Source organism: Elephantulus edwardii, unplaced genomic scaffold (genome assembly GCF_000299155.1).
Source record: "Elephantulus edwardii isolate Elephantulus edwardi_28Jun2011 unplaced genomic scaffold, EleEdw1.0 scaffold00205, whole genome shotgun sequence".
In the NCBI taxonomy this organism is placed as follows: Eukaryota; Metazoa; Chordata; class Mammalia; order Macroscelidea; family Macroscelididae; genus Elephantulus; species Elephantulus edwardii.
In genome coordinates, this window is record NW_006399955.1 from 456,436 (window position 1) to 480,615 (window position 24,180).

The window sequence follows — 24,180 nt, forward strand, 5'->3', positions numbered from 1 at the left end:
CCAAGCAAACTAAAACTGTTAACTGTCTCAGTCTCTTCACCATCCATACTTATGCTGCCAATTGGTCCGTCCAGTGGTGGAAATCCTTGTGTTCTTGATGTTTACCTTCAATCTGCATTGAAGACTGCAGTCTTTGACCAATAGTAATCATTCCTCTCATGATGTCCATACTATTAAGATCATTAATCCATTACAATGGCTATGTAACTCAAAGGCATACTCTCGGTCATGAGGTTTATTAGAGAAGTAGCAGGTCACATTTTAGGTGAGAAACACTCATGATACAAATCTTCATTCAGGACAACTATTTTGTTAGACATATTCACAAGTAATCTTTCTTCTGAAAATTAGCCTGTCAGCTATTGACACTTACTTTTGGTTCAGGGCCAATGTTAGAAAGTTCTCTTAGTTTTGCTAATTATGTTTATCACTCTGTGACACTGTCAACTATAACAGTAATTCTAGGCTCAGGAGCTAAACTCTAGCTCTTCTATATGTTACTTCTAATTCAACTCTTTCTTACATATTTTCCAGTTCTATACCTCCTCTGTTGCTACTGTTATTGCTTCTTCATTTCACTTTGTCTTGTAGAGGAATTACTGGACCAAAATGGCTCTCTGGTTCTTCTTTCTTGATGGTAGCATGATTTCCCATTTCTGCCTCTGATCCTGCTTAAGTTAGGCATCGCAGCATGACAAACCTGACTAACCTTCTAGTTACTAATCTCATATTACCTTCAAATTGGAACCAACTCATAGCTGACCCTCTAGTAGGTTTTCAAAGCTTTAAATCTCAGAATAGGATATGGTCATCCTTTTCTCCTGAGGAGTTGCTGTTATATTTGAAATGCAAGAGAAACATGGCCATTGGTTTAGCAAGCAACTCCTTGAGGATTATATTATCAGTAAATAAACACAACTTATTTGCATGTTTTCATATAAAATATACTCATTATCTCAGACCCTATACATAATGGATTTAATGCTGCCCTATTTTGTGCCACCCTCGTGTCTGCTATACTTGAACCCATTTGTATGATCAATCCACCTTGCAGAAGGTCTTCCTCTCTTTCATTGACTGTCCACCTTCTCAAGTATGACTAATGTCTCCAGGGACAGGCCTTTCTTAACAAAATGTTCATAGTATGTGAGATGAAAGTTCACTATATCTTCATCTAAGGAACACCCTTCTTTCACTTTCTTCAAGACATATTTATTCTTTTGGCAGTACATTCTATAATAAGTATTCTTCAACACCACAACTAAAAATCACTGATTCTTCTGTCATCCTTATTCATTGTCCTTTCTAATGTATAGGAAGAAAATGAAACACTAGAGCTTTTTGTGGCCTAGTGGTAAGGAGCTACACTGCAAACTCAAAGACATTTGGTTCAAGTACATCAGCTACTCCACAGGAGAAAGATGAGAAACCATCGTGCATATCATTTACAATTTACTGCCTCTGGAGATCTACTGGAGGTTCAGCTATGGTTTGATTTCAACTAGACAGTACATAAAAAAACGAAACTTCAGTCAGGTTCACCTTAGTCCTTAAACTGACATCCTTGCTCTTTAACACTTTGGAGAAGTCCTTGAAAGTAATTTATTTTTTCTAAATGTAACATATCCTACATATCCTTTGGTTTCTTGATTGCTGGTACCAAGGATGTTGATTGTGGATCCAAGTAAAAGGAAATTGTTAAAACAACAAACTTTCCCCATCTATCATGATGTTGTCCATTAGTAAAGTTGTGAGTAATTTTGTTTTCTTGATATTGAGAAATAATCATACTGAAAGCTGTATGTAATCTTGATCTTCTATAACAGACATTTCAAATTCTTCTTGCTTTCAGCAAGCAAAATTGTGTTGCATAACAGATTGTTGATATATATTCCTCTGATCCTGATGCCACATTTTCTTCATAAGGTCCAGCTGCTTGAATAGTTTACTCAGCATACAAGTTCAATAGACATGAAGACAGAATAGAGCCTTGATGCAAACCTCTTGGTGAGCTTCAAACTTACCACAGTTGTATAGTACTGTAAAGCCATATAGTGAAAGCTAAAGTCTATGGTTAGAAAAGGTATCTCTGGAAACCCATTAGAGGGTCAACTTTCAATAAGTTTTTACTTGAAGTTGCATAACAACAACAAAGAGTAGTGAGTGTTATGAAGATTAGATGAAATAATGGTTGGGGAAAGTAGTGTTTCCATGATTCATCAGTAAGGGTTATTTAAAATATAAGTGATATATTCAATTCCCATAATTTACCAGCAAAAATTGTTGACATTTGAATTCAAGTTGTGGTTTCATTACTTTAAAAAATGGGTTTTTCTATCCATTGCATTACACTCACTGGGAAAATGATTTCCAGCTACATTAACAATGGACACATTGTCTTACAAATCATCAACAGCTGAACAAGATAAGAGAGGATTTTACACACTGTGAAGAGACTGTAGAGATTGTGAAGGGACTATGGCAAGGTGTAGCCGAGAAGGGAGTATGGCTAGGTGTAGCTTAACAAAAACCTTTGAGATAAAGCCAAAGTTAAAGTTTTTATTTCTGGATAACTTAATGAAAAACTTACTTGTGACTTCTGTGAGTCAAAACTTGCTGGATTGATTGAGGAAACCAGAGGTTTTTCTTATGCTACTAAGTTGAACCTAGATTTATACTTGTTGACTGAAAAGCTGTGTGAACTAATTGGGGAATTGTGTATTAATATAGACCTATTTTGGCGCTGCTGTTTACTAAACCCACTAACCCATTTCTCTAAAAAAGCCCACAACTCTGAGTAAAGTCTCTGAACATTGAAACAATGAACATTGAAACCAATGATTTGTAGAAATAGGTGTAGAAACATGAGGGTGGCATGTATGGCTATGTAGGTATTTTTTTGGTACTATGGATATTATTGATGTGACAGTTGCTTTTTATGGAGCAGACGGAAGTTGCACTGGGACATTTGCACATTGTATCTGCTCCTTCTATGCAAGTCAAAACACATGTTTGAGTGTATGTTTGTTTGGAAATGTATTTTACACATCATCCATCTCATTGTTATTTGAAACATTATGTCTTAAACGCCTTCAATCTACCAGCTCAATGTCAATTTCTTTGTAAACATTTCAGTTCAGGTTTACAAGTTAAAATATGTGTTTATTTGCATTATACGTGTGTTTGTGTGTGTGTGAGAGAGAGAGAGAGAGAGAGGGAGGGAGAGAGAGAGAGAAAAGAGAATGTTTCTTTGTTTACATGTTACATATAGCAGGGAGATATTTCATTGTAGCAGTTACTTTTCTAAAAAAGTAAAAACCTTTCCAAGAATGAAACTGCACTTTTAGGGGAAAGTGCTATTAGAATCCCAGGCAGCACTGCAAAGGTGAGGATGAACAGAGTAGCAAATCCAGGAAAGGAAGAGTGACAGACTATTATTTGGTATTATCTATCTGTGACCGAGCTAATAATCAGCTTATGATTGTTTAAATGACTATGGGTGCTTAATCCTAAATTTATATTTAGTTTAAAATAATATCAGGGTCTGAGAAGAACAAATCTATGAAGGATGAAATGAAATAGCCTACTCAAAAGAATAACATTTAACTTCAAAAAAGATACTGAAAGTATATTGTTTAGGTTTTAAAATTTGGTTCCACATTGCACATATTTGAAGAGCAATAAAGGATTAGAAGTTTGGGATAAGGGACCTTTGAAATAAGATTATTAGTGCTCAAAGAGGATTTAACCTTTGGAGGAGGTAATTGTTTTCATGTCACCACATGTCCTAATACCTCTGCACAAACTCTTACAAATCTAGAATATATGCCACAATTAGAACACTATCCTTTTGAAGGTTTTAAAACTGTCACAACGAGGCCATGCAAACAATTTTTTGTAGTATTAATCATGTTACCAAAAACCATGCCTGTTTTAATAAAGGTGAAATTCAGAGATAAATAATTTTATGCATGGAATGCATGGAATTTTGAGAAGAAAATGAAATTCTCCATATCTTGATTTTTTTAAAAAAAGGCAAGTTGATGTAGGAATTGTACACCATAGCATTTCTTTAAAAGGTTTTAATAGTAATAGATGTCATGCTGGAAAAGGTAGAGGGTCTGTGAAAGAGAGCAAGACCCTCGCTATGATAGATTAACACAGTGACTTTAACAATAGACTCCAGCATATCAAAGATCAAGAGGGTGGTGCAGAATAAAACAAGGTTCAGATCTGCTGTTCATAGGTTTGCTGTGAGTTGTAGCCAACATTATGAGATCTAAAAGCAACAATAGGAGTAAGAGCATAAACTTATTGACTTACTGTGAAGTCCTTACTCAGTCTTTTAAATTTTTTGCTTGTCCTTTTTTTTTATTCTTACAGCAATCCTATGAAATATCCCCTTTTAATAGCTGAGATTATTAAATCACAGACTACAAAATGTGTATATTAAGTTATAAAAACACAGGTCAGACTTTATTAATTTCAAAAGACAGTCATAAACCAATGTAATTCAATTTCTCAAGAGTCTATAAAGTATATTGTAACTAAATATTTTTCTCCTTGATGCATTTTTGTTATGACAGTAAAAGTGTATTTTTTTTTTCCAGTTTTCATCTAAGCACAACTCACACTATTCTAAGGGTATTTGGCACTATGGTGAGTTAAGTATTGTGCTTCTAAATGAAAGGTCAGTGGTTTGAACCCAGGATCTACCCTGAAAAAGAAAGATGGTCATAGGCCTCCTCTAAAGAATTATTGCCTGAGAAACCTGATGTTGTGGTTGTTAATTGCTGTTAAATCAACTGCAACTCTTAGAAATGGGGCAGTGTGGTTTTGATCCATGGTGGAATAGGGCTTCGTCTGACATACTTTGGACATGTTGCCAGGAGGGACGGGTCCTTGGAGAGGGACATCATGCTTGGGAGGGTGGAGGGACAGCGCAGGAGGGGAAGACCCTCTATGAGATGGATTGATTCGGTGACTGGGGTAATCGGGATGGGTGTGTCAGAGGCAGTGCGGTTGGCGCAGGATAGAACAGGGTTTAGAGCTGGTGTGCATAGGGTCGCTATGAGTCGGAAGCGACTCGACGGCACATAACAACAACATTTTAAAAATTCAGCTCTTTTTGGTGTTTGAGTTTGAGTTTGAGAAAGAGAGAGTGAGAGAGAGAGAGATGTAATTTGGAACGATCGAGCATCAGTTTTGTTGTTCATTATTTGTTTAAAATAAAGTTAGCAATTATAAGCTTTTTTAAGCTTTTTTTAAGAAATGAAATAACAGTACAAAATGTATGGCAGAAGGTATAGTGAATTAACTAGTTACTTAACAGTTAGTTAATATTACTGGAACTTGATATAATGCACTTAGTGAGGTGAGCTTTAGCAATTGGCTTGTTTTAAATTATTTGCAAATTATACATAATGTCCTTCAGATCCCAAATGTGTGATAATCCAAATCCTTCTATTGAAACTCTTTTCTTTTGGCTATTTTCTTTTATATTAGCGCTTAGTTGGCACTTACCAAAAGGAAAACATCAAACTCATTGCTGTAGAATAAATTCTAATTCATGACTACCAACCATCAGATTTCCAAGTCTGTAAATTTTAGAAAGAATTCTTCTTTCACAGATGGTGAATTTAAACTCCTGATCTTGATCAGCAGTGTCACATGCAACCTATTATACCATCAACGCTCCTTAGCTGGCACTTAAGGGACTTCTAACAACTGTTTCTGGTGATTTATTTACACATATAGGGATTTACAACTACTATGACTGTTTTCTAGTGCTGCATACTCTAAAATAAGATTTTTGGATCCTTTTGTAAGAAATGGGGCGTGATAGAGATAATGAGAATGTTGCACGATAGTGACAGGTTCATATTTGTTGTCCGTAGAGTTATTAGTCATGGTCTGCTCAATGGCACCTAACAACAACTCTAAGAATTTCTTACAGTATTTAAAGTTGAGCCAGGAGTCTAGTTGGCTGATTACAATTAAAATAGTGAAAAAAGAATAGTGAGAGAAGATGCATTTACAATCCATTCTAAGATTGTAGCAGGCTAGCTAGTTACCAAAAGGTAAAAGTTGAAAATGACTCAAGTGTTTGATCTGCCATAACACTCCACCATTTCTGACATCAACGGCTCCTCCTCTATTCAGTTCCCCTGCTTCTCTATGTCCCTTGGGTTCTGTGGTTCGGGAAGGTCTCACAGAAACGCAAACTACTCAGGGAAATGACTCATGTGACTGTGAGTATTACAGAGGCCAGTGTTAGAGATTAGTGAGTGATGGGTGTGGATCCTCTATCAATTGTGGGGTATCAGGTTAGTAAGTGTTAAAAAAAAAAAAGTGCAAGCATTGACTTCCCAGGAGCTCATAAATGGTGAAGAATTGAGGCCGTTAATGTGAAACTATTTTTGCTTGAATGCACAATCAACACCCTTGGCATCAGTAGTCAAGAAACTGAAAGATAAGCTGTATTGGTAAAATATGCTGTAAAGGATATCTCGAGAGTGCAAAAGAGTAATGATATAAATTTAGAGACTAAGGTATGCTTGATCCAGGCCATGGTCTTCGCAATTGCTCACTATGTATATGTCTGAGAGCTGGACAATAAATAAGGAATATAGTAGAATAATTGACGTCTTTGAGTTGTGGTGCTGGAAAAGGAAACAAGTTTGTCCTGGAGAGGGTGAAACAAAGTTGCTTCTTTGAGGGAAGGATTTTGAAGCTCAGGCTCACATACTTGGCTTGTTGCCAGGAGGAGCCAGTCCTTGGAGGACATGTTTGGAAGGATGGAGGTCAGCACATGGGAAGGGAACTGTGCATGCAATGGGTTAACATAGTAGCTGGAGTAATAGGGATAGGTGTGTCAGATACAGTGAGATAGGCTCCTGATAGGGCAGGGTTCAGAGCTATTGTATGTAGGGCCACTATAAGTCACAGTTGACTCAACAGCACAGAAGAACAACAACCATATATCTGTAAATGGAGTTCTGGTAGATAGATAGTCAGCTGCTTATAGGTCACTAAGGTTTTGTGGAAGGAAAGACTGGTGTCAGACAACTGAGTCTGTAGAGAAATGGTGTATGAGACTTCTGCTATCTAGGAACTGACTTTGGGTTGTTGCTAGTTGTGATTTTCTCTCCCTCTTTTGAAGGTGAGCAAATATCCCTACTGCCATATCATTTTTACAATAATTCTATTGTAATATGTATTTTAGAAATTATTTTCAAAGCAGAAAATTTCCTTGAAGATTGTTAAGAAGTTTCTGTACTCCTTGAGTTTTTTTCCATTGTATTTTAATGATACTTTTTATTATTGTCATAAACACATACAATTAAACCACTGATTTATCAATTTCTGCACATATAATTTAGTGACATTGATTACATACTTTAATCATTTTGCAATCATTCTCAGTTTCCTTTTCTAAATTATCTCCTCCTTAAAAACATCAACTCAAAGGCACCACAGGCTCCTTATCTAATATTTTGTTTATTGCTATTTTAATCCTGTAAAGATGGTTCTTTTATAGAGCACAATGTTCAAGGAAGATACTCTTTACTAATTAAACTAAGCTACTGTTTTGTTTGAGAGGACTTTAAGGGATATTGTGGTTTGTTGTTTGATTTAAAGATGCTTCAGGATAGTAATATTGAGCCCCAGTAGCCCTAGAAATTGTTTTGTGCAATGATATTAAATTCTGTTCTGCTGCATTTCTAACTCTTTTGATCAGAATTCTTCTAAATCATAATAAAAATGTTCAGTAATAGCCAAGTACCATCCAGTTCTTCCAGTCCCATGATATTCTTGGTTGTTCCATATAATATCATTTGCCATTATTTTGTTGTCTATAGTCCCTAAACTGTCTATTCTTCCTTCCTCAATCTCTTCATCACTTTGACTTGTTTATCCTTTTCTCATTGTCTTTATTCTTTTTATTAGTAAATATTTATTGACAAAGTACCAGATAAGTATCCAGAATAATGTCATATACTTTCAGAACAACAACAGAAAAACCCAAACAAAACAAAAAAACAACTTTTCACATATTCAGTTTGTAGTTTATTTGTTTATCATTATAAATCATATCTTTAATCTTGTTGTTATTAAGTGCTGGTGAGTTGATCACTCATTGTGACCCTAAGTAAAAGAGGAGAACATTACTATACTGTTTTCTGCACTGTAATCTTCAGGGAAACAAGTCTTAGATGCTTCTCCTGCAGAACTGTTGTCTCTATTAAATTTTTCTAAATTAAAATTTATTTATATGTCACATATATTAAAAGTGGGTAGACAATGCGGTGATGATTGGATCTGACCTCTGTTAACTTCAAAAAGGAGTCTGCATTAGTAAAACCTACTATATAAAACCAATCCCGTAAGGCTAGTCATGGGCTTCATGCTACTACATCTAATTCTACTAATTCTGACATCAGTCTTTCTACTAAAATACCTTCACAGGCCTCACAGAAACACACCTTTGGTGATGGGGTTTATTAGGGAAGTTGTTGTTGTTATGTGCCATTGAGTCACTTGTTTCTTATAGCAACCCTACGTAAAACAGCCCCCAAAACTGCTCTATTCCTTGCCAATTTCACTGTCTCAGACACACCTATCTCCATTACCCCCACAACTGAATCAATCCATCTCATCGAGGGTCTTCCTCTCCTGCGCTGTCCTGCCACCCTCCCAAGCATGACATCCTTCTCTAAGGACTGATCCCGCCTTGCAACATGTACAAAGTATCTCAGAAGAAGCTTCAGAATCCTTGCTTCCAAGGAGCAGCTTGGATTCACCCTCTCCAGGATGAACTTGTTTGTTCTCCTAGCAGTCTATGGTATATTCAATACTCTTCTCCAACACCACAGCTCAAAGGCATCAATTCTCTTTCTATCATCCCTAATTATTGTCCATCTTTCTGACACATAGTAAGTAGCTGTGAATTATCCTATAGAAGGCCAAAATCTATACATTTGAAAGATTTTTTTTTTCATTTGAAAGATTTTAAATTTCACTTGAATATTTGGAAATTTAGACCATTAGCTGATGATACCAACCCTCTGGTACTCTCTGCTTTCAGCTAAGATCCATCTGACATTAGCTTTAATATCCCTAGTGCCACGGCCTCTTCTAAATCCAGCCTGTACTTCAGGCAGTTCATTACAGTTCACGTTGATAGTATGATATAATTCCTCTCTTAGGATAGCTTCCCAATCATACTAATGGATCCTTTACTCTTTATATCTGTGGCTTTAAAACATTAGCATAAATCTCTCTTGTTTTTGTGTGCTGTTGACTCAGACTGACCTTTAGCTAACCCTCTGGTAGATTTTCAGAGGCAGTTAATCACATGGGAGGAGATTGCCCATTCTTCTCCAGTGGAGCAGTTAATGGATTCAAAACACAAATGCAGCTTCTTGCCAGCAGGCCACCAGAGTCGCATAAATTTCTCTTAATCCTGCCAATGACGATATCTCCACCGAGTCCACCAGCATGCTTGGGCGAAGGTCTCTGACTCTGGCTCCATAGGGCACCAGTCCCAAATCAGTTCTGTCTCATGCCAGTCTCTGTTTTTCTGCTGTTGGCTACTCTACTCTTTTGCAAGTCCCACTCTCACTGAATTCAGAGTCTCTGACCTCAAAGGACTTGCCTTTTATTCTTAGCTACCTCTTCATTGTTGATTATGAGAATCCCTATCTTCTGCTGCTAAACCAGTTTAATTTAAATCTGGTGGGATGGAGAAAGTGACAAACCTCATTCTGAGATGTTTATACACACACTCTTTCATATTGCCACCTAGCAATTGGTGAACGTCAAAGATGATTCACTTTAGACATAGAAAGATAGATGATAGATAGATAGATATAGATAGATAGAGATAGCTATATGAAATAGGCAGTTACAAAATTATTAATAAAATTAAAATTTTAAAAATAATTAAAATTAATTTTAATTAAAATTTTAAAAATCTGGTGCATCTATAATAGTCAAGTAAGGCTAATTTCTATAATGTGAAGATAACTAAAACTCTTTAATTTCTCACCTCATTATATTGTCCCAAGCCATTCATGTAGCATTTCTTCTCTTTAACCTTAACCACCAGTATTCAGGCTTCACAGATTCAGACTCTGCTCTTCCATCCCTGCCAAATAAGTAAATGCTAATTTCCTTGCTTGCTTTCACTGACTTCCATGGCTTTAATAATATGCTAGAATGACTCACAAAACTGGTGACATAGGCCATAGGAAGTTGAGCTGCTAGTCCAGAGGCCATCCTCCTCTAGTGGTTTGTGTTCACCAGTCAATCCCCAGGAGAAAGATGAACAGTCCCCTTTTGTACGATGTAAGAGCCTCAAAATCTCAATGAAAAGTCAGTTATGAGTCTGTTCTGAGTCAGTGGCAGTGAGTGAGTGAGTGAGTGAGTGAGTGAAAACGAGAAAGGATACAAGTGAAGAGATGCATGACAGAAGGTCTGGGAGATGTCTTGGCAACTCAAGACTTGTTGTTCCAGGACTTACCAGTCTCTCATGTGTATGGATGTTCTTGCAACTCCAGGAAGTTAAAAAAAAAAGAGTCCAGATTCTTTAAGTCATTGCTACATTCATGTATATACATAGCTGGAGTCTCAATACGTATGTGTGAAAGAATTGACTTCTTACTCTCCATCTTGTCTGAGGTCATGAGACCTATGCATCTCATGATTATTTGCACATGTTTATGTGCTGCCTTGTTATTCTAGAAAACAAAACCTCGAATTCACTGTCTTCAAGTAGGTTCTGACTCATTACTATTGTTGTTATTCATATGTGCTATCTAGTCAATTATGACTCACGGTAACCCTTTGAATAATGGTTCTGAACCTTGCCCTAGTCTGAGCCAACATCACCATCTGCAGCACTATTGACTGAATTGCTACAATTGTAGTGTCGATCTATCTCATTGAGGGTCTTCCTTTCTTTCGTTCACTGCTTCATCTTTTCAAGCATGAAGTTCTTCTTCAAGGACCATCCCTTTATGATAACATAATTAAAGTATATGAGATAGGGTTTCATCATCCTTGCCTCTAAGGAATTCCCTGGTTTCTCTTTGTCTAGGACAGATCTGTTTGGTTTTTTCTGTTGGTTTTTTTTGTTTTTGTTTTTGTTTTTTTTGGTTGTTTTTGGTTTTGGGGTTTTTGTTTGTTTGAGATAGATAGATAGATAGATAGATAGATAGATAGATAGATATTCATTAAAAGAACATGGGAAACACAGGGATGGTGAACTTCAATGACCATTAACTCCACAAAAAGGAACTGTCCCTGCCAACAGCATCAAAACCTATTCCCATGAGGTCAGACCATTCCCCCATGGTCACAACACAAGACCAGTTCCCATGAAATCAGCTCTGTTTCCCATGCTCCCACACCTATTTTTAGTAATTCCAATACCAATCTTACTGTCCTTCTGGGTCTGAACTCTATTGTAATAGCTCATAGAGCACACAGAATCATACTCAAGATAATGTTTATTAAGAAAATCAAAGTATAAGTTTTATAGCAGTATACAATCACTCAAGATAGTTTCCAAAATGTGCTCTCGGGAACTTTAGTCTTTCAGCATTGCTTGGATGTATAGCTCTTTTAAGTATGCCATTAAGCTTGGGCAAAGGCCCTTAACTCTAATCCCATGGGGTAGCAGTCCCAAAATCAGCTCTGTCTCCATTGTGTGTCAAGTCTTCTGGTTCAACTGTTTATGATGTTTCTATAGCCCTCAATCTGAGAGGCACTCAAGAATCTTTGACCCTGAATGAAGAGCACTCTGCATTTCCTGCCTCTTCTTTGCTTGTGGTGAGATTCCCAATTTCTGCTGGTGAATTTGCTCAATTAAATAGCAAGATCCCTTCAAAAAGGATTAACATACACTATCTATACGACCCTGCTCATCCACATGACAAATCGAAGTCAATGGCTAGGAAAGCCATTTTGAATAAACTTTTTACACCACAGCAGTCCAGAGAATATTCAAATACTCCTTCTCTAGTACCACAGTTACAGCACACCATTATTGGGGTTTTTTAGGCTATAAATAAAAAAGTTGTTGTTGGTTCTGTTAAGTCAGAACCTACCCATAGCTGACCCTACAGTAGGTTTTCAGAGGCAGTTAATCATACAGGAGAAGATTGTTCATATGTATGTACCCTTGGAGCTGCTGATGATTTCAAACCCCCTGAGTCTCACAGCCTTTGTGCTAGAAATCCCTTTGAAAACAAAGCAGGGGATTGAATTCCAAGGAATATATTTAGACCATGGCATAATGGGCAAAATGTTAGGTTACTAACTAAATGATTAGAACTTTGAACCCACTAAGAATTGTGTGGGGAAACAATGAGGCAAGTTTTTTTTCAATAAAGACTTATAGCTTGGGAAATGTCATAGGCCCTTAAATTCTGTCCTCCAGAATTGCTCTAAGTTGGAAGTAGTTCTGTTTTTGTTTAGACAAAATACAACTTGATACAAACAATTTTAAATTCTGAATATAGGTATCTTTTAAATGTGTTTAACATATCAAAATAAAGTAAGAGCTGTGGTATTTTACTTTGTTGTTGTTGTTGCTGTTATTATATGCCATGGAGTCACCTGCAACTCATAGCAACCCTATGTACAACAGCCCTAAACCCTGCTCTATCCTGTATAGTACATTATAGGAAAGAAAAGGAATGATCTTTTAGGACAATTAGAGATCTCTTAGACAATCCTAAAGTCATTCTGTTCTCTACTGTTGATTAGTTATTCTCACGCAGCTTTTAAAAAAGGTAGAGTAAACAGTGTTTTAGATTTTTTTTTAAAAACCCACAATTACTTGAGAAATATTGCAAAATAGTCAAAAGGTAAGTAGTAAGGGAGAAAAGACAAGAAGAAACAACTTTAAAAAGTGGCATGATGGCTGTTCAATCACCAAGTAAGGGAGCTCTGACAATATACCAGCTACCAATATTTTACATGACAAGCTGAAGCCAAAGTTGTCGAAATACATTTAGTCAGTAATGCATCCTTGGGGATGTATAAAGGATTGGAAAGACTAAAAGGCAGAAAAGCCATTGCTTTTCTAAAATGTCAAAATGATTCCTCCTTCAGTGCCTTAGTTTTGTGACTTCTACCTTTAGCCTTAGGTCTATTTATTTAATTTTTGTTTTGTTTTTATGATTAGGAAATATGATGAGAGCTTACACTGAGAGCTGAGTTACTCTGAGAATTTATGAATTTATGTGTTGGTTTCGGAGAAGAAAATATCATTTTCTGTCCGGAAAAAATTGTGTGTGTGTATGTATATATAATGTGTATGATCAATAGACAACAACAAACAACAACATGATAGAGATAGAGATAGAGATAGATAGGTAGATAGACAGACAGACAGACAGACAGACAGATAGCTAGCTTAGTAGTAAGGAATTGCTCTGCTGATCAAAAGGCCAAAGATACAATTCTAGTTCAGCAGTTGCTCTGCCATACAGGAAAAAGATGGGTATTCTCCTCCCTTGTGATATAATGCCTCTGAAAACCTGCTGGATGTATGGGTCAGTTCTGACTTGAAGGTACACAGCAACAACAGCAATATCTACTATAGTCTAAATATTAGATATAAATGTAATTAAAAAGATAATGAAAAAAGGAAAGATGAAAGTAAAACATAATTGAGAGGGAGAAATGAAGGGAATATAAAAATAACATCAGAAAAACAAATGTGTACTATTTATTTCTGTAATTTATGGCTCTATAAAGTATTTCATTAATTTAATGGCAAGATCCCTTCAAAATAGACCAACATACACTATATGGATATCATATGGATAGATATGACCCTGGCCATCAATATGGCCCATCAAACTCAATGGCTAGAAAAGCCATTTTGAATAAACTTTTTACACCACAGCAGTCCAGAAAATATTCAAACACTCTTTCTCCAGTACTACAGTTACAGCACACCATTATTGGGGTTTTTTAGGCTACAAATACAAAAGTTGTTATTGGTGCTGTTGAGTCAGAACCTACCCATAGCTGACCCTACAGTGAGTTTTTTAATTAATCTAAAAAAATAAATAAAGAATCTGATATAAAGGTGGTAAGAAAACAAGAAAAAGCAGAGAGGAGTAAAGATTCTCCTATAGTACATAGAAGTTTATCTCCTGTAGTGCCAAAGAGCCAGACATTTTTGATAATTTCAAAACCGTTGGGCAGACCCTAGAGAGTATTTCAGAGAATTTATCTTAAAAGCATCTAGAAATGAATTGAACAGGTTTAGGTTTATAGCCAGTGTTTCTCAGTGTGAGAAAGAAAGAGAAAGATGTTTTGTTTTTCTTTGTTTTTACCCTTTCTTCAGGATCTGTAGAAAACATTTTAGTGAATTGAGTGAAAGTGGAAAAGAAAGGCTTTTGTAGTGCACTTAGCTGTCTGATGTTAAAGTGTATGTTGTATAACTGCACAGCCTGCAACTTTGTAGATAAGTCTTTCCATTTATATTAAAAAGTAGGTGTATGGCTTTAAATTTTGTTTTAAAATACACTTGCTGAGAAATTTTCCTTTGATTTATTTATGCATTTTTTCCTTTGATTTATCTGTGCAATGTGTCCTTTGATTGTCCCATGAATTTTTTTCAATATTCTGGAAATAGCAAAGATTAGGATTGCCTGAAAACTTGTGAGGCACTGTATACACAATAAGTAAAAATACAAGTTTCTAACTAACTAGATAATAGATTTAAAGGAAGAAATACAGTATAAACAAGTATAAGTAAACCTTTAAGAGAAGAGTAATATTATAAAGAAAAATAAACTCATGGTATAAAGAAAATAAAAAGATAATTATAAACAGACCAAATATAATTCCAAATATTGTTTGAAAATATTTTGAATATATTGAATATACAAATATATTAATAGTTTTTTTTACAATCTGCACACAGTAAACTCTCTAAAATCATGATGATGTTTGAGTACATGTTTTGTATAAATTTCAAATCAAGACCACCAGAAAAGAATCAGAATATTTAAAAAAGCCATAACCTAGTGGCTTAGTGGTAAAGAATTGTGCTGTCATTGTTATGCAGTTCATATCCAGCAACATTTTCAAAGGGGAAAGATGTTTACTCTCCTCCCATGAGATTTACTATGTCTGAAAACTCATTGGAGAGTCAACTGTAAGTCGCTTCCAATTACACTGCACAACAACATCAGAGAAAGAGAAGCAGTCATTCAATGAAATAGGCTGATAAAATGACTGCAAAAGACATTTCAGCACAGAGGAGATTGTGAATGTGGCATAGGACGAGGCAATATTTCGTTTTGGTTTGCATAAGGTCGTTCTGAGTTCAGAATAGATTCCCTGGCATCTACCACATATAGAACACCACAAGAAACAGACACTACAAAATATTCTGAATATAAAGTGTTCAAGGATTACATTTCTTACAAAAACTACATATATAATATATTTTATTGATATACATACACACACAAATACCCTTAATGGCATAACATGCCATATGTGTCAGGCTGATAAGTCTAAAGTCTGTCATTTGAGCCCACCAGGTGCTCAGCCTTGGCTGGAGAAAGATGAGAAATTTACTCATGAAGGAAATTAACACCTTGGCTACCAAGTGGAGTTTGCTATCAGTCAGAATTAACAGTAGAGGGTTTGACAAATACACACACACACACACACACACACACACACACGCATATTTGTTGCTGTGGGTTTACTATTTTTATGTACTGTGTGTGTTTATGTGTATGTGTGTGTATATGTGTATTGTTGTGTGCCATCAAGTCAGAACCAACTCATAGCTTACCCCCTAGCAGGTTTTCAGAGGCAGTAATTTCATGGGTGAGGATTGCCCATCCTTCTCATTTAGAGTTGGGTGGATTCAAACCATGTGCTTTGAAATTTTAGTCCAGCTTTTAACAAAAAAGTCACCTGATATCCCTATGTGTATAGATGTTTATATACATATATATGTAAATTTGTTATCGTTATTGTTGTTGTGTGCAGTTGTGTCATGTATGTACAATAGCTCTAAAGCCTGCCCTGTCCTGAGCCAGCCTTACTGACTCCAACACACCTACTCTCATTGCTCTAGTTATTGTATCAATCCATCTCTCAGCCAGGGTCTTCCTCTCCTATGCTGTCCCTCCACCCTTCTGAGCATGATGACCTTTCCAAGTACTGGACCCTTTTGGACATGTGCCCAAAATATGTGAGACAGAGCTTCAAAATCCTTGCATCCAAGGAGAAACTTGGTTTCTCCCTCTCTAAGACATACCTATTTGTTTTCTTTGTGGTCAATGGTAAGTTCTGCAGCACCACAACTAAAAGGCATCAATTCTTCTATTGTCCTCCTTAGTTAATGTCCAGCTCTCTGATGCATAGCAAGTGATTAATTTTATATTATATATAATAATATATAACATTATATGATGTATATCAGAGATATTGATAAAATAACATATTAGGCATCAACTTCCTAAGCAACATGTCTCTGGAAACTCTATGAACTTTGAGAAATGATAGTTATAAAAAGGCTGCAAGTCTTTTGTTCATATGGTTGCTATGAGTCGTGCTCCACTTGACAGCAATCAACAACACATATATTAATAAAAAATTAAGACATTATCTGGATACAAGGCCTTTAACAGCCACTTCATATTTTAAAAGTGAGATTCTATTAGTTCTCACTGATGGAAATGGAGTGAGAAAAATAGGAATACAGTAATATGATTGTCCTACTATCACTGTATAAATAAGAAAAATGCTAATGAGAGGAGTAAAAAATATTAATCTAATAAATTTAACCTTATTAAAATAACTTGTAGTTGGTTTTAGTGACATATTTTCAGCCAGCTTCTTCAAGATTGGCAAGAAGAAAATAAAAAAATGTTTTAATAAATTTTTTTCAGTGTAAGCCTTTGTTCTTCCAATGTTGCTCAAACTCTAGTATATAAAGACATTGACTGACAGTTTGGAGTTGCATATTCTTTCCTTTATTAATTACTGTTCAGGCTAATGAATACTAATGTTTCATTGAATTGAGTGTAATCATCAAATACAGCCTCTAATTCTACTCTTTTCTCCACTTCCACATTTTTCTCCACCATCATAACTCAAAAGGCATTGATTCTTACACTGCCATATTTATCCAGCTTTCTGATGCAACAATTGAAAATACCATGTCTTGGATTGCTGTTGTTGTGTACTATAGAGTCAGAACCTCAAACTGACATCACAATTCCTCATTACCTTGGAGAAATCCCTGACCTCAGACCTTTATAACACTACTTGGGTTTTTTGTTTGTTTGTTTGTTTGTTTTTATTTCTTGACTACTGTGGCCAAATGTATATTTTATGAATCCTAACTCGGCAAAATTGCTAACAACTTCAGCCTCTTCGCTGTCTTTCATTTAAGTTGCCTTTGACCCAGTAGTGAGGATTTTTGTTTCTTGATGTTGATATGTAATCCACATTGAAGGCTGTGTCTTTGACCTTCTGCAGCAAAGCATCTCAGATCCTCCTTATTTTCAGAAAGTAAAATTATATAATCTGTATACTACAAGTTGTTGATGTGTCTTCCTCAAATTCTGATATTACATTCTTCTTCATAAAATCCAGTTTCATTGATGATTTCCTCTGCACACAGATTGAGAAAAAGATACAGCCTTGAAGCACATATGTGTAGATTTTAAATCATTTTAGACCATGAAATGTTCCTCTACTCTGTTCAGACAATAACATCCTAGTGTACGTATGTTTCACATGAACACAATTAAGTTTTCTGAGATTCCCATTCTTCACAATGCTATTTACAACTTGTTATTATCCATACAATCAAATGTCTTTGCATAATCAATAAAGAATAAATATGGACCATTCTGGTACATTCAAAAATATTGTCTTCTGATTTGAAATAAGGGAGCTCTGGGTGCCTAGTGATAAGGAGCCATGCTGCCACCAAAAGGCACATGGCTTTAATCCACCTGCTACTCTGTTGCATAAGATGTCAAGTCTCCTCCAATACATTTAATAGCCTCTGAAAATTAGTTGGACTGTTAACTATGAGTCGGTTAGGATGATGGTACATAAGAAAATACCTATATCTAGAGAGCTCTAGGGGTCTAGTAGATTGGGAGTTGTGCTGCCAAAGCACAGACCAGTGATTTGAAGCCACAAACTGCTTCCCTAGATGGAGAAAGATGACCAGTCTGCTCCCTTGTATTTTACAGCCTCTGAAAACTCATTTGATACCAATGAGAAGGAGAGAGAGTTACCTATATCTAATCTTGGGTAGCTCTGGTGGCTTAGTGGTAAGGAATTGCAATGTCCACCATAGTTTAAATCCTAGCTGTTCTCTGGGATGTCATTTATACCCACAAGAGGGTTAGCTATGAGTTGATCCCAACTGAACAGTATATAACAACAATATATATATAATTTTGCACATTGACATTTGGGTTTATTATTATTATTATTATTACTATTATTATTATTATGTGTGTGTGTACCATCAAATCAGATCTGACTGGTACAGGAGGAGTTTGTTCCTCCTTTTTCCAGCAGAGCAACTGGTGAATTTGAACCTTGCACCTCTGGGATTGCAGTGCAGTTTCTTGCCACTAGGCCATCAAAGCTCCCATACATTGATGTTTTTAAGTTATTACGTTTACAGATATTTTCTAATTTGAACTATATAGATACTATCTCTTTTGAGAGTCAACTGCAGTTAACATGACAAATGATAATGCGGCTTTCAGAAACCAGGTTTCCTTTATTCAATACATTAAAATTTTCTCTGTACTTACAACAAATTCTTTTTGCTTTATATTTTCAGAACGTCAACCTACTGGCTCTCTCGCATCCAGTCTTTCCTTTACTGCAATGAGAATGGTCTCCTGGGCAGCTTCTCAGAAGAGACGCACTCCTGCACATGTCCCAATGACCAGGTGGTGTGCACCTCCTTCCTGCCCTGCACAGTGGGTGACGCCTCAGCCTGCCTGACCTGTGCACCAGACAACCGCACCCGCTGCGGCTCCTGCAACACCGGCTACATGCTGAGCCAGGGCCTGTGCAAGCCCGAGGTCGCCGAGTCCACGGATCATTACATTGGCTTTGAGACAGATCTGCAAGACCTTGAGATGAAATACCTGCTGCAGAAAACAGACCGACGAATAGAAGTCCATGCCATTTTTATTAGCAACGACATGCGCCTCAACAGCTGGTTTGACCCTTCCTGGCGGAAGCGCATGTTACTCACCTTGAAGAGTAACAAGTACAAGTCCAGTCTCGTCCACATGATCTTGGGTCTCTCTTTACAGATTTGCTTAACTAAAAACAGCACCTTGGAACCAGTGTTGGCTGTTTACGTGAATCCCTTTGGGGGCAGCCACTCCGAGAGCTGGTTTATGCCTGTGAATGAGAACAGTTTTCCAGACTGGGAACGGACTAAACTGGACCTACCCCTGCAGTGTTACAACTGGACGCTGACGCTGGGGAACAAATGGAAGACATTTTTTGAGACAGTACACATCTACCTGCGGAGCCGCATCAAGTCAAACGGCCCCAATGGCAACGAGAGCATTTACTACGAACCTCTGGAGTTTATTGACCCATCACGGAACCTGGGCTACATGAAAATCAATAACATTCAAGTGTTTGGCTACAGCATGCACTTTGACCCTGAAGCAATTCGGGACTTGATTTTGCAGCTGGACTACCCCTATACTCAGGGATCCCAGGACTCAGCACTTTTGCAACTACTAGAGATAAGAGACCGTGTAAATAAACTCTCCCCACCTGGTCAGCGACTTCTAGATCTTTTTTCTTGCTTGCTTCGTCATAGACTCAAGCTGTCTACTAGTGAGGTGGTGAGAATCCAGTCTGCTCTGAAGGCATTTAATGCCAAATTGCCAAACACAGTGGATTATGACACGACCAAATTGTGTAGTTAACCATACATGTCAAGCACAACCCAAAATCTTGAGGGAGTTTTTACAGTGCTTTTGTGGAACAGTTTATGTTTGGAAGAGTAAATTTAAATTGTCTTTTCAATATCTGTCTTATATCAGTCAATAACATTGGATGGCAATTTACACACATGAACTTGCTGACAATGAATATATTATATTGCAGTTTTCGTTTATGAATGAAATAAATACTGACACCAGTCTAGAAGACGTTCTACTTTTTACAATAAATTTCATTTGTAATTTTATATGTTCCGTGGCAATGCTTTTGTGCTTTACATCCTCTAGAGGGAACATAAAAGGATACCAATAAAATTTTGTAGCTGAACAGTTATTAAAAAGCAGTGCTGTGGGATTCCTTTTTACCCCTTATGAAATGAGTTCTATTTTGATATAGTTGGTTAAGGACACAATGAAAAAAGAAAACTAACAAGATTTTTTTTTAAATGAAAACTATCAAAAATCCCTTTGAAATAATCTTTATGGAAAAACCCAACTAGGTACAACGTTCAGTAACTGGTTGGATTTCCTGGTTACAAGATGGCATAATGTAGTGGTCTATTTAAAACCTCTTCTCCAAGATACCAACATTTAAATCCTCAGATAAAGTTAAAATCAGAACATTTCAGCAAACCTACAGAAAAATCAGCGTGATTAGAAGCCTATCATGGAGAAATAAACCCTTCATTTCCTTAGCAACTTGCCAAATCATTCTGTTTCTACCTTCTAAAAACCAATAATCAACATCCTTTGCACAATTATTTCATTTCAAGTACTGAATACCCACTTTTCTTTGACACATTGTCCCTGTCAGTAAAATAACTTCACTAGAACTCACAAATTATAAGGTATTGAAACATAATAAATGCTCAAATAAATAAATCCAAATGTAAGTAGACGTTATATTTTCCTCTCAGCGAAACTAATCTTGCTAAAAGATATTTTGAGAAACAAACTAGTTCAGTACAAAACTGACTTTAGTTCAAATTTGGGTCTTGAAAGTTGAGATCCCAAATTATAAAGCATAATATTAGATGTATAATTAGTATTTTTCATATGAATTTAAATTGTATTTTTGTTTAGCTATAATGTATCTATAAAGTGTGTTTGTAATATTTATCACACAGCTATTGTCTAGATATTTTATAACTATTTCCTTGTAAGTTAAGCAAATGTATTATTACCCAGATAAGCTTTCCTGTTGAGGATGTCAAGGATATTCTGAGGGTATAGAGAAAGGAAGCAATGGCATAGCAGGAAGGACCAAGCGAGATTTAAAAAAAGGAAAAAAAATTACAATCATTCTGAAGTTTTGGGTTGTTTTTTTTTTCCAACTGCAAAATCGTATATGGACAAGTTAACATTTCAGACAATAAATCATTACCGAAAATCTACCACATGCAAAATTTGTTCTTCTGCCTAGTATCTGGTGAGCTGAATTTCTTACTTTGTTCAAATGAATTACCCTTCCCTTTTCTTCTGTGCTACATTTTTCCAAAGTAAATATATATGATTATTAAACACTAATTATTTCTCTGGTATCATAAAATATTCTCTTCATTTAAATATACCTGCAGTAAATTTTGAGTTATGGTTTCCATTTTGTTGATGGGGGGGTGGGGGAAGACGCAGAGTAGTTTGTCAAGTTCTTCAAGATTAAATACTAAGGTGATGAAAGTTCAAAATTCTTGCACAGATTTGGGGGAATAAATCTGTCCTTTTTTCATTGCACCACCGATGTTCAAATGAATCATAGTATTGCTTTTAGTTTCGTGATTTGCAAAGCTGCCATATGGCAAAACAGGAATCACTTAAGAAATTGAGGCATAAGTCAACTAACATTGTGAAACTCATAACTTCATAATACCTGAAAGTTTCATAAAGTCAACATTTTGTCACCTAAAATAAATCATCTGCAGGGTGACCAAGCTTATAAAGCACTGATAACAATTCCAAAAGGCATCCTCTGTTAAAAATCATGATTGTTGGATGTAGAAGTGTCTTGGATGTCCAGGTGTCCAGAGCTTCTGAGGCCCAGGAACCACTGTAAAGAATGTACTGCATGTCCAAGGCTCTGATAAATTCCCTAGGACTTATAATGTTGCCAACAATATGAATTATTATATTGCACAGTTCACCTGGGCTTGGATGGTTTATGAAAGAGAATGTTTCTACAGCTATAGAGATGTTGAAATGGAGAAGTACATCTAGAGTTTTTTTATCTTTTGATTTCTCGTACCTGATATTTTTGTTTACTTCATTTCTCTTGGAAATACTCTGTGAGTCTTTCCATTCTTTGTGTCTAGTTTCTCCCTGAAAGTAGAGAAGTAAAATAAGTCCCTTTCTCTGAATGTTTTTACCTGATATTGCCTAATGTAACATGAACACAATATATGTATGTATAACCAGTCTGAAGAGCTTTATAGAGTTAAAAGGTAAATAATCAGTACACTATTTTCATGTGTCTATTTATCCAGGATAATTAGATGTTGTATGAGTTTCCAGTAAGCAATTTCCTAGATTATCTTAAACAAAATGTTTACCAAAGCTTATGTTTAATTTATTTTTATAGTATAAGAGAAAATAGACTTCATAGATATTTAAATTTTTCAGAATTACTCTACCTTGAAAAGTTCTGCTCTTTACTTTTATAGAATTTTGTTTTTGACTACTGCCATAAGGATATTTGGAAGAAGGGCTTGCAAATAGAACATCTGACATCCTTTTTTTTTTCTTTGTGGCATTTTAATATACCCAGTTCACAGCCTTTTTTTTCAATCTTAAATTTAGTAAATCCAACAAAACATGAAACTCTGTAGTGCAACAAGGAATGAATGGAAACCCAAAATCTCTGTAAATGTTTATGAAAATTAATAAAATATAGAAAAAAAAACAAAAAACATGAAACTCTGAAAAATCAAACCATATTAAGAATATGTTCTCTCTATGAGCATATATGTTCCATCTTGGAATATATATATATTGAGTTAAACGGTTATTCGAATGGTCACTCCTTAGCTCAATAAAAATATTGAAATAGGTATGCTCTCTGACTGAACTTAAATAATGATAGATGATTCATTTTTCTTCTTCTCTTTGCATTCTTGTTTTACCTTGTGATTGTTAAAATATGAAGAAGTATTTTCAAAGAAACCATAGGTGTCTTGTAATACTGTAAATCCTTCTATTTTGCACAAATATTAAATTTAGTTATTCACAGAAAATAATTCCTTTGAAACAACAATAAAAAAATATCTACTTGCTAAATAGTGGCTACAGATGATAATACTACAATTAAAAAGAAAATTGAAAGTTTGACAAGACTGGTAGGGGAAAAAAATTTTTTTTTCAGTTATAAAAGGCAAAACACAAGTCTTCTAAATCAATGAGAAAAATAAAAGAATATATTGTACATAATTCCGTTTTGTCAAGTTTTGATAAAAAGCAAGCCAAGCCAAAACATGCGCGCGCCCACGCAGACACACACATACACACACACACACACACACACAAACACCCAACAAATCCTCAGTTTGAGTTGGCAGCTTGTGGTTTAATTAGAATAATCCCCTTATATTAACTTGAATTTTCTCTTTGTTTGGCTGTAAATACAGTATATGTAAATTAAAAACAGACAAATATGCTAAACCATAAGATATATTATTAGAGCATGAATACTTAAGGAATGAACACTTTTTTTTTAATATTTGAGAGTTTATATTTTGCCCTCTCTGTTCATTCTATCAGTCATTCTGCTATTGTTGGCATTCCGTTTAATTTTCCTTCGTGTACGTGGTCAAGTTTGTATGCTCACTCCACTCTGCCCATGATTTCTTAATCTAATAATTAAAAAGAATACAATCTGAGCACCCTGTAATTATATCAGCATTTAGTAAATAATGTTTAGTGTTTTATTTTTACAAACATTTGCATTTCTTTTACATGAAATCAACAAGGGCTCTTTTGGTGAACTATGAGTTAGTGAGTATCCGTGGCAAATAATTTGATGTCTAGAAGATAGCAGTCAAATATTGTAAATTAGTCCTTTGAGATGAAATTAAAATGCAAATAGCAGAAATAAGACATTTAAAATTATCTAATGTGCCAACAATCAAACTATTTTAAACTAAGACAATTTTATCTTATGATTATATAGTATGACTATCATTTAATTTTCATATTA

At 35.6% G+C, this 24,180-nt stretch overlaps 1 protein-coding gene across 1 annotated transcript in view; it reads left to right on the top strand.

Moving 5' to 3' along the window:
* BRINP3 (bone morphogenetic protein/retinoic acid inducible neural-specific 3) overlaps nt 1–19,982 on the top strand; it is a gene marked incomplete at its 5' end in the record, with an annotated part of 461,273 nt that extends 441,291 nt beyond the window's left edge. The window contains one exon of the mRNA XM_006897194.1: nt 18,866–19,982. Within this exon, the coding sequence (XP_006897256.1) occupies nt 18,866–19,982 (1,117 nt within the window). The remainder of the gene's footprint in view (nt 1–18,865) is intronic.
* Nucleotides 19,983–24,180: the final 4,198 nt, after the last annotated feature.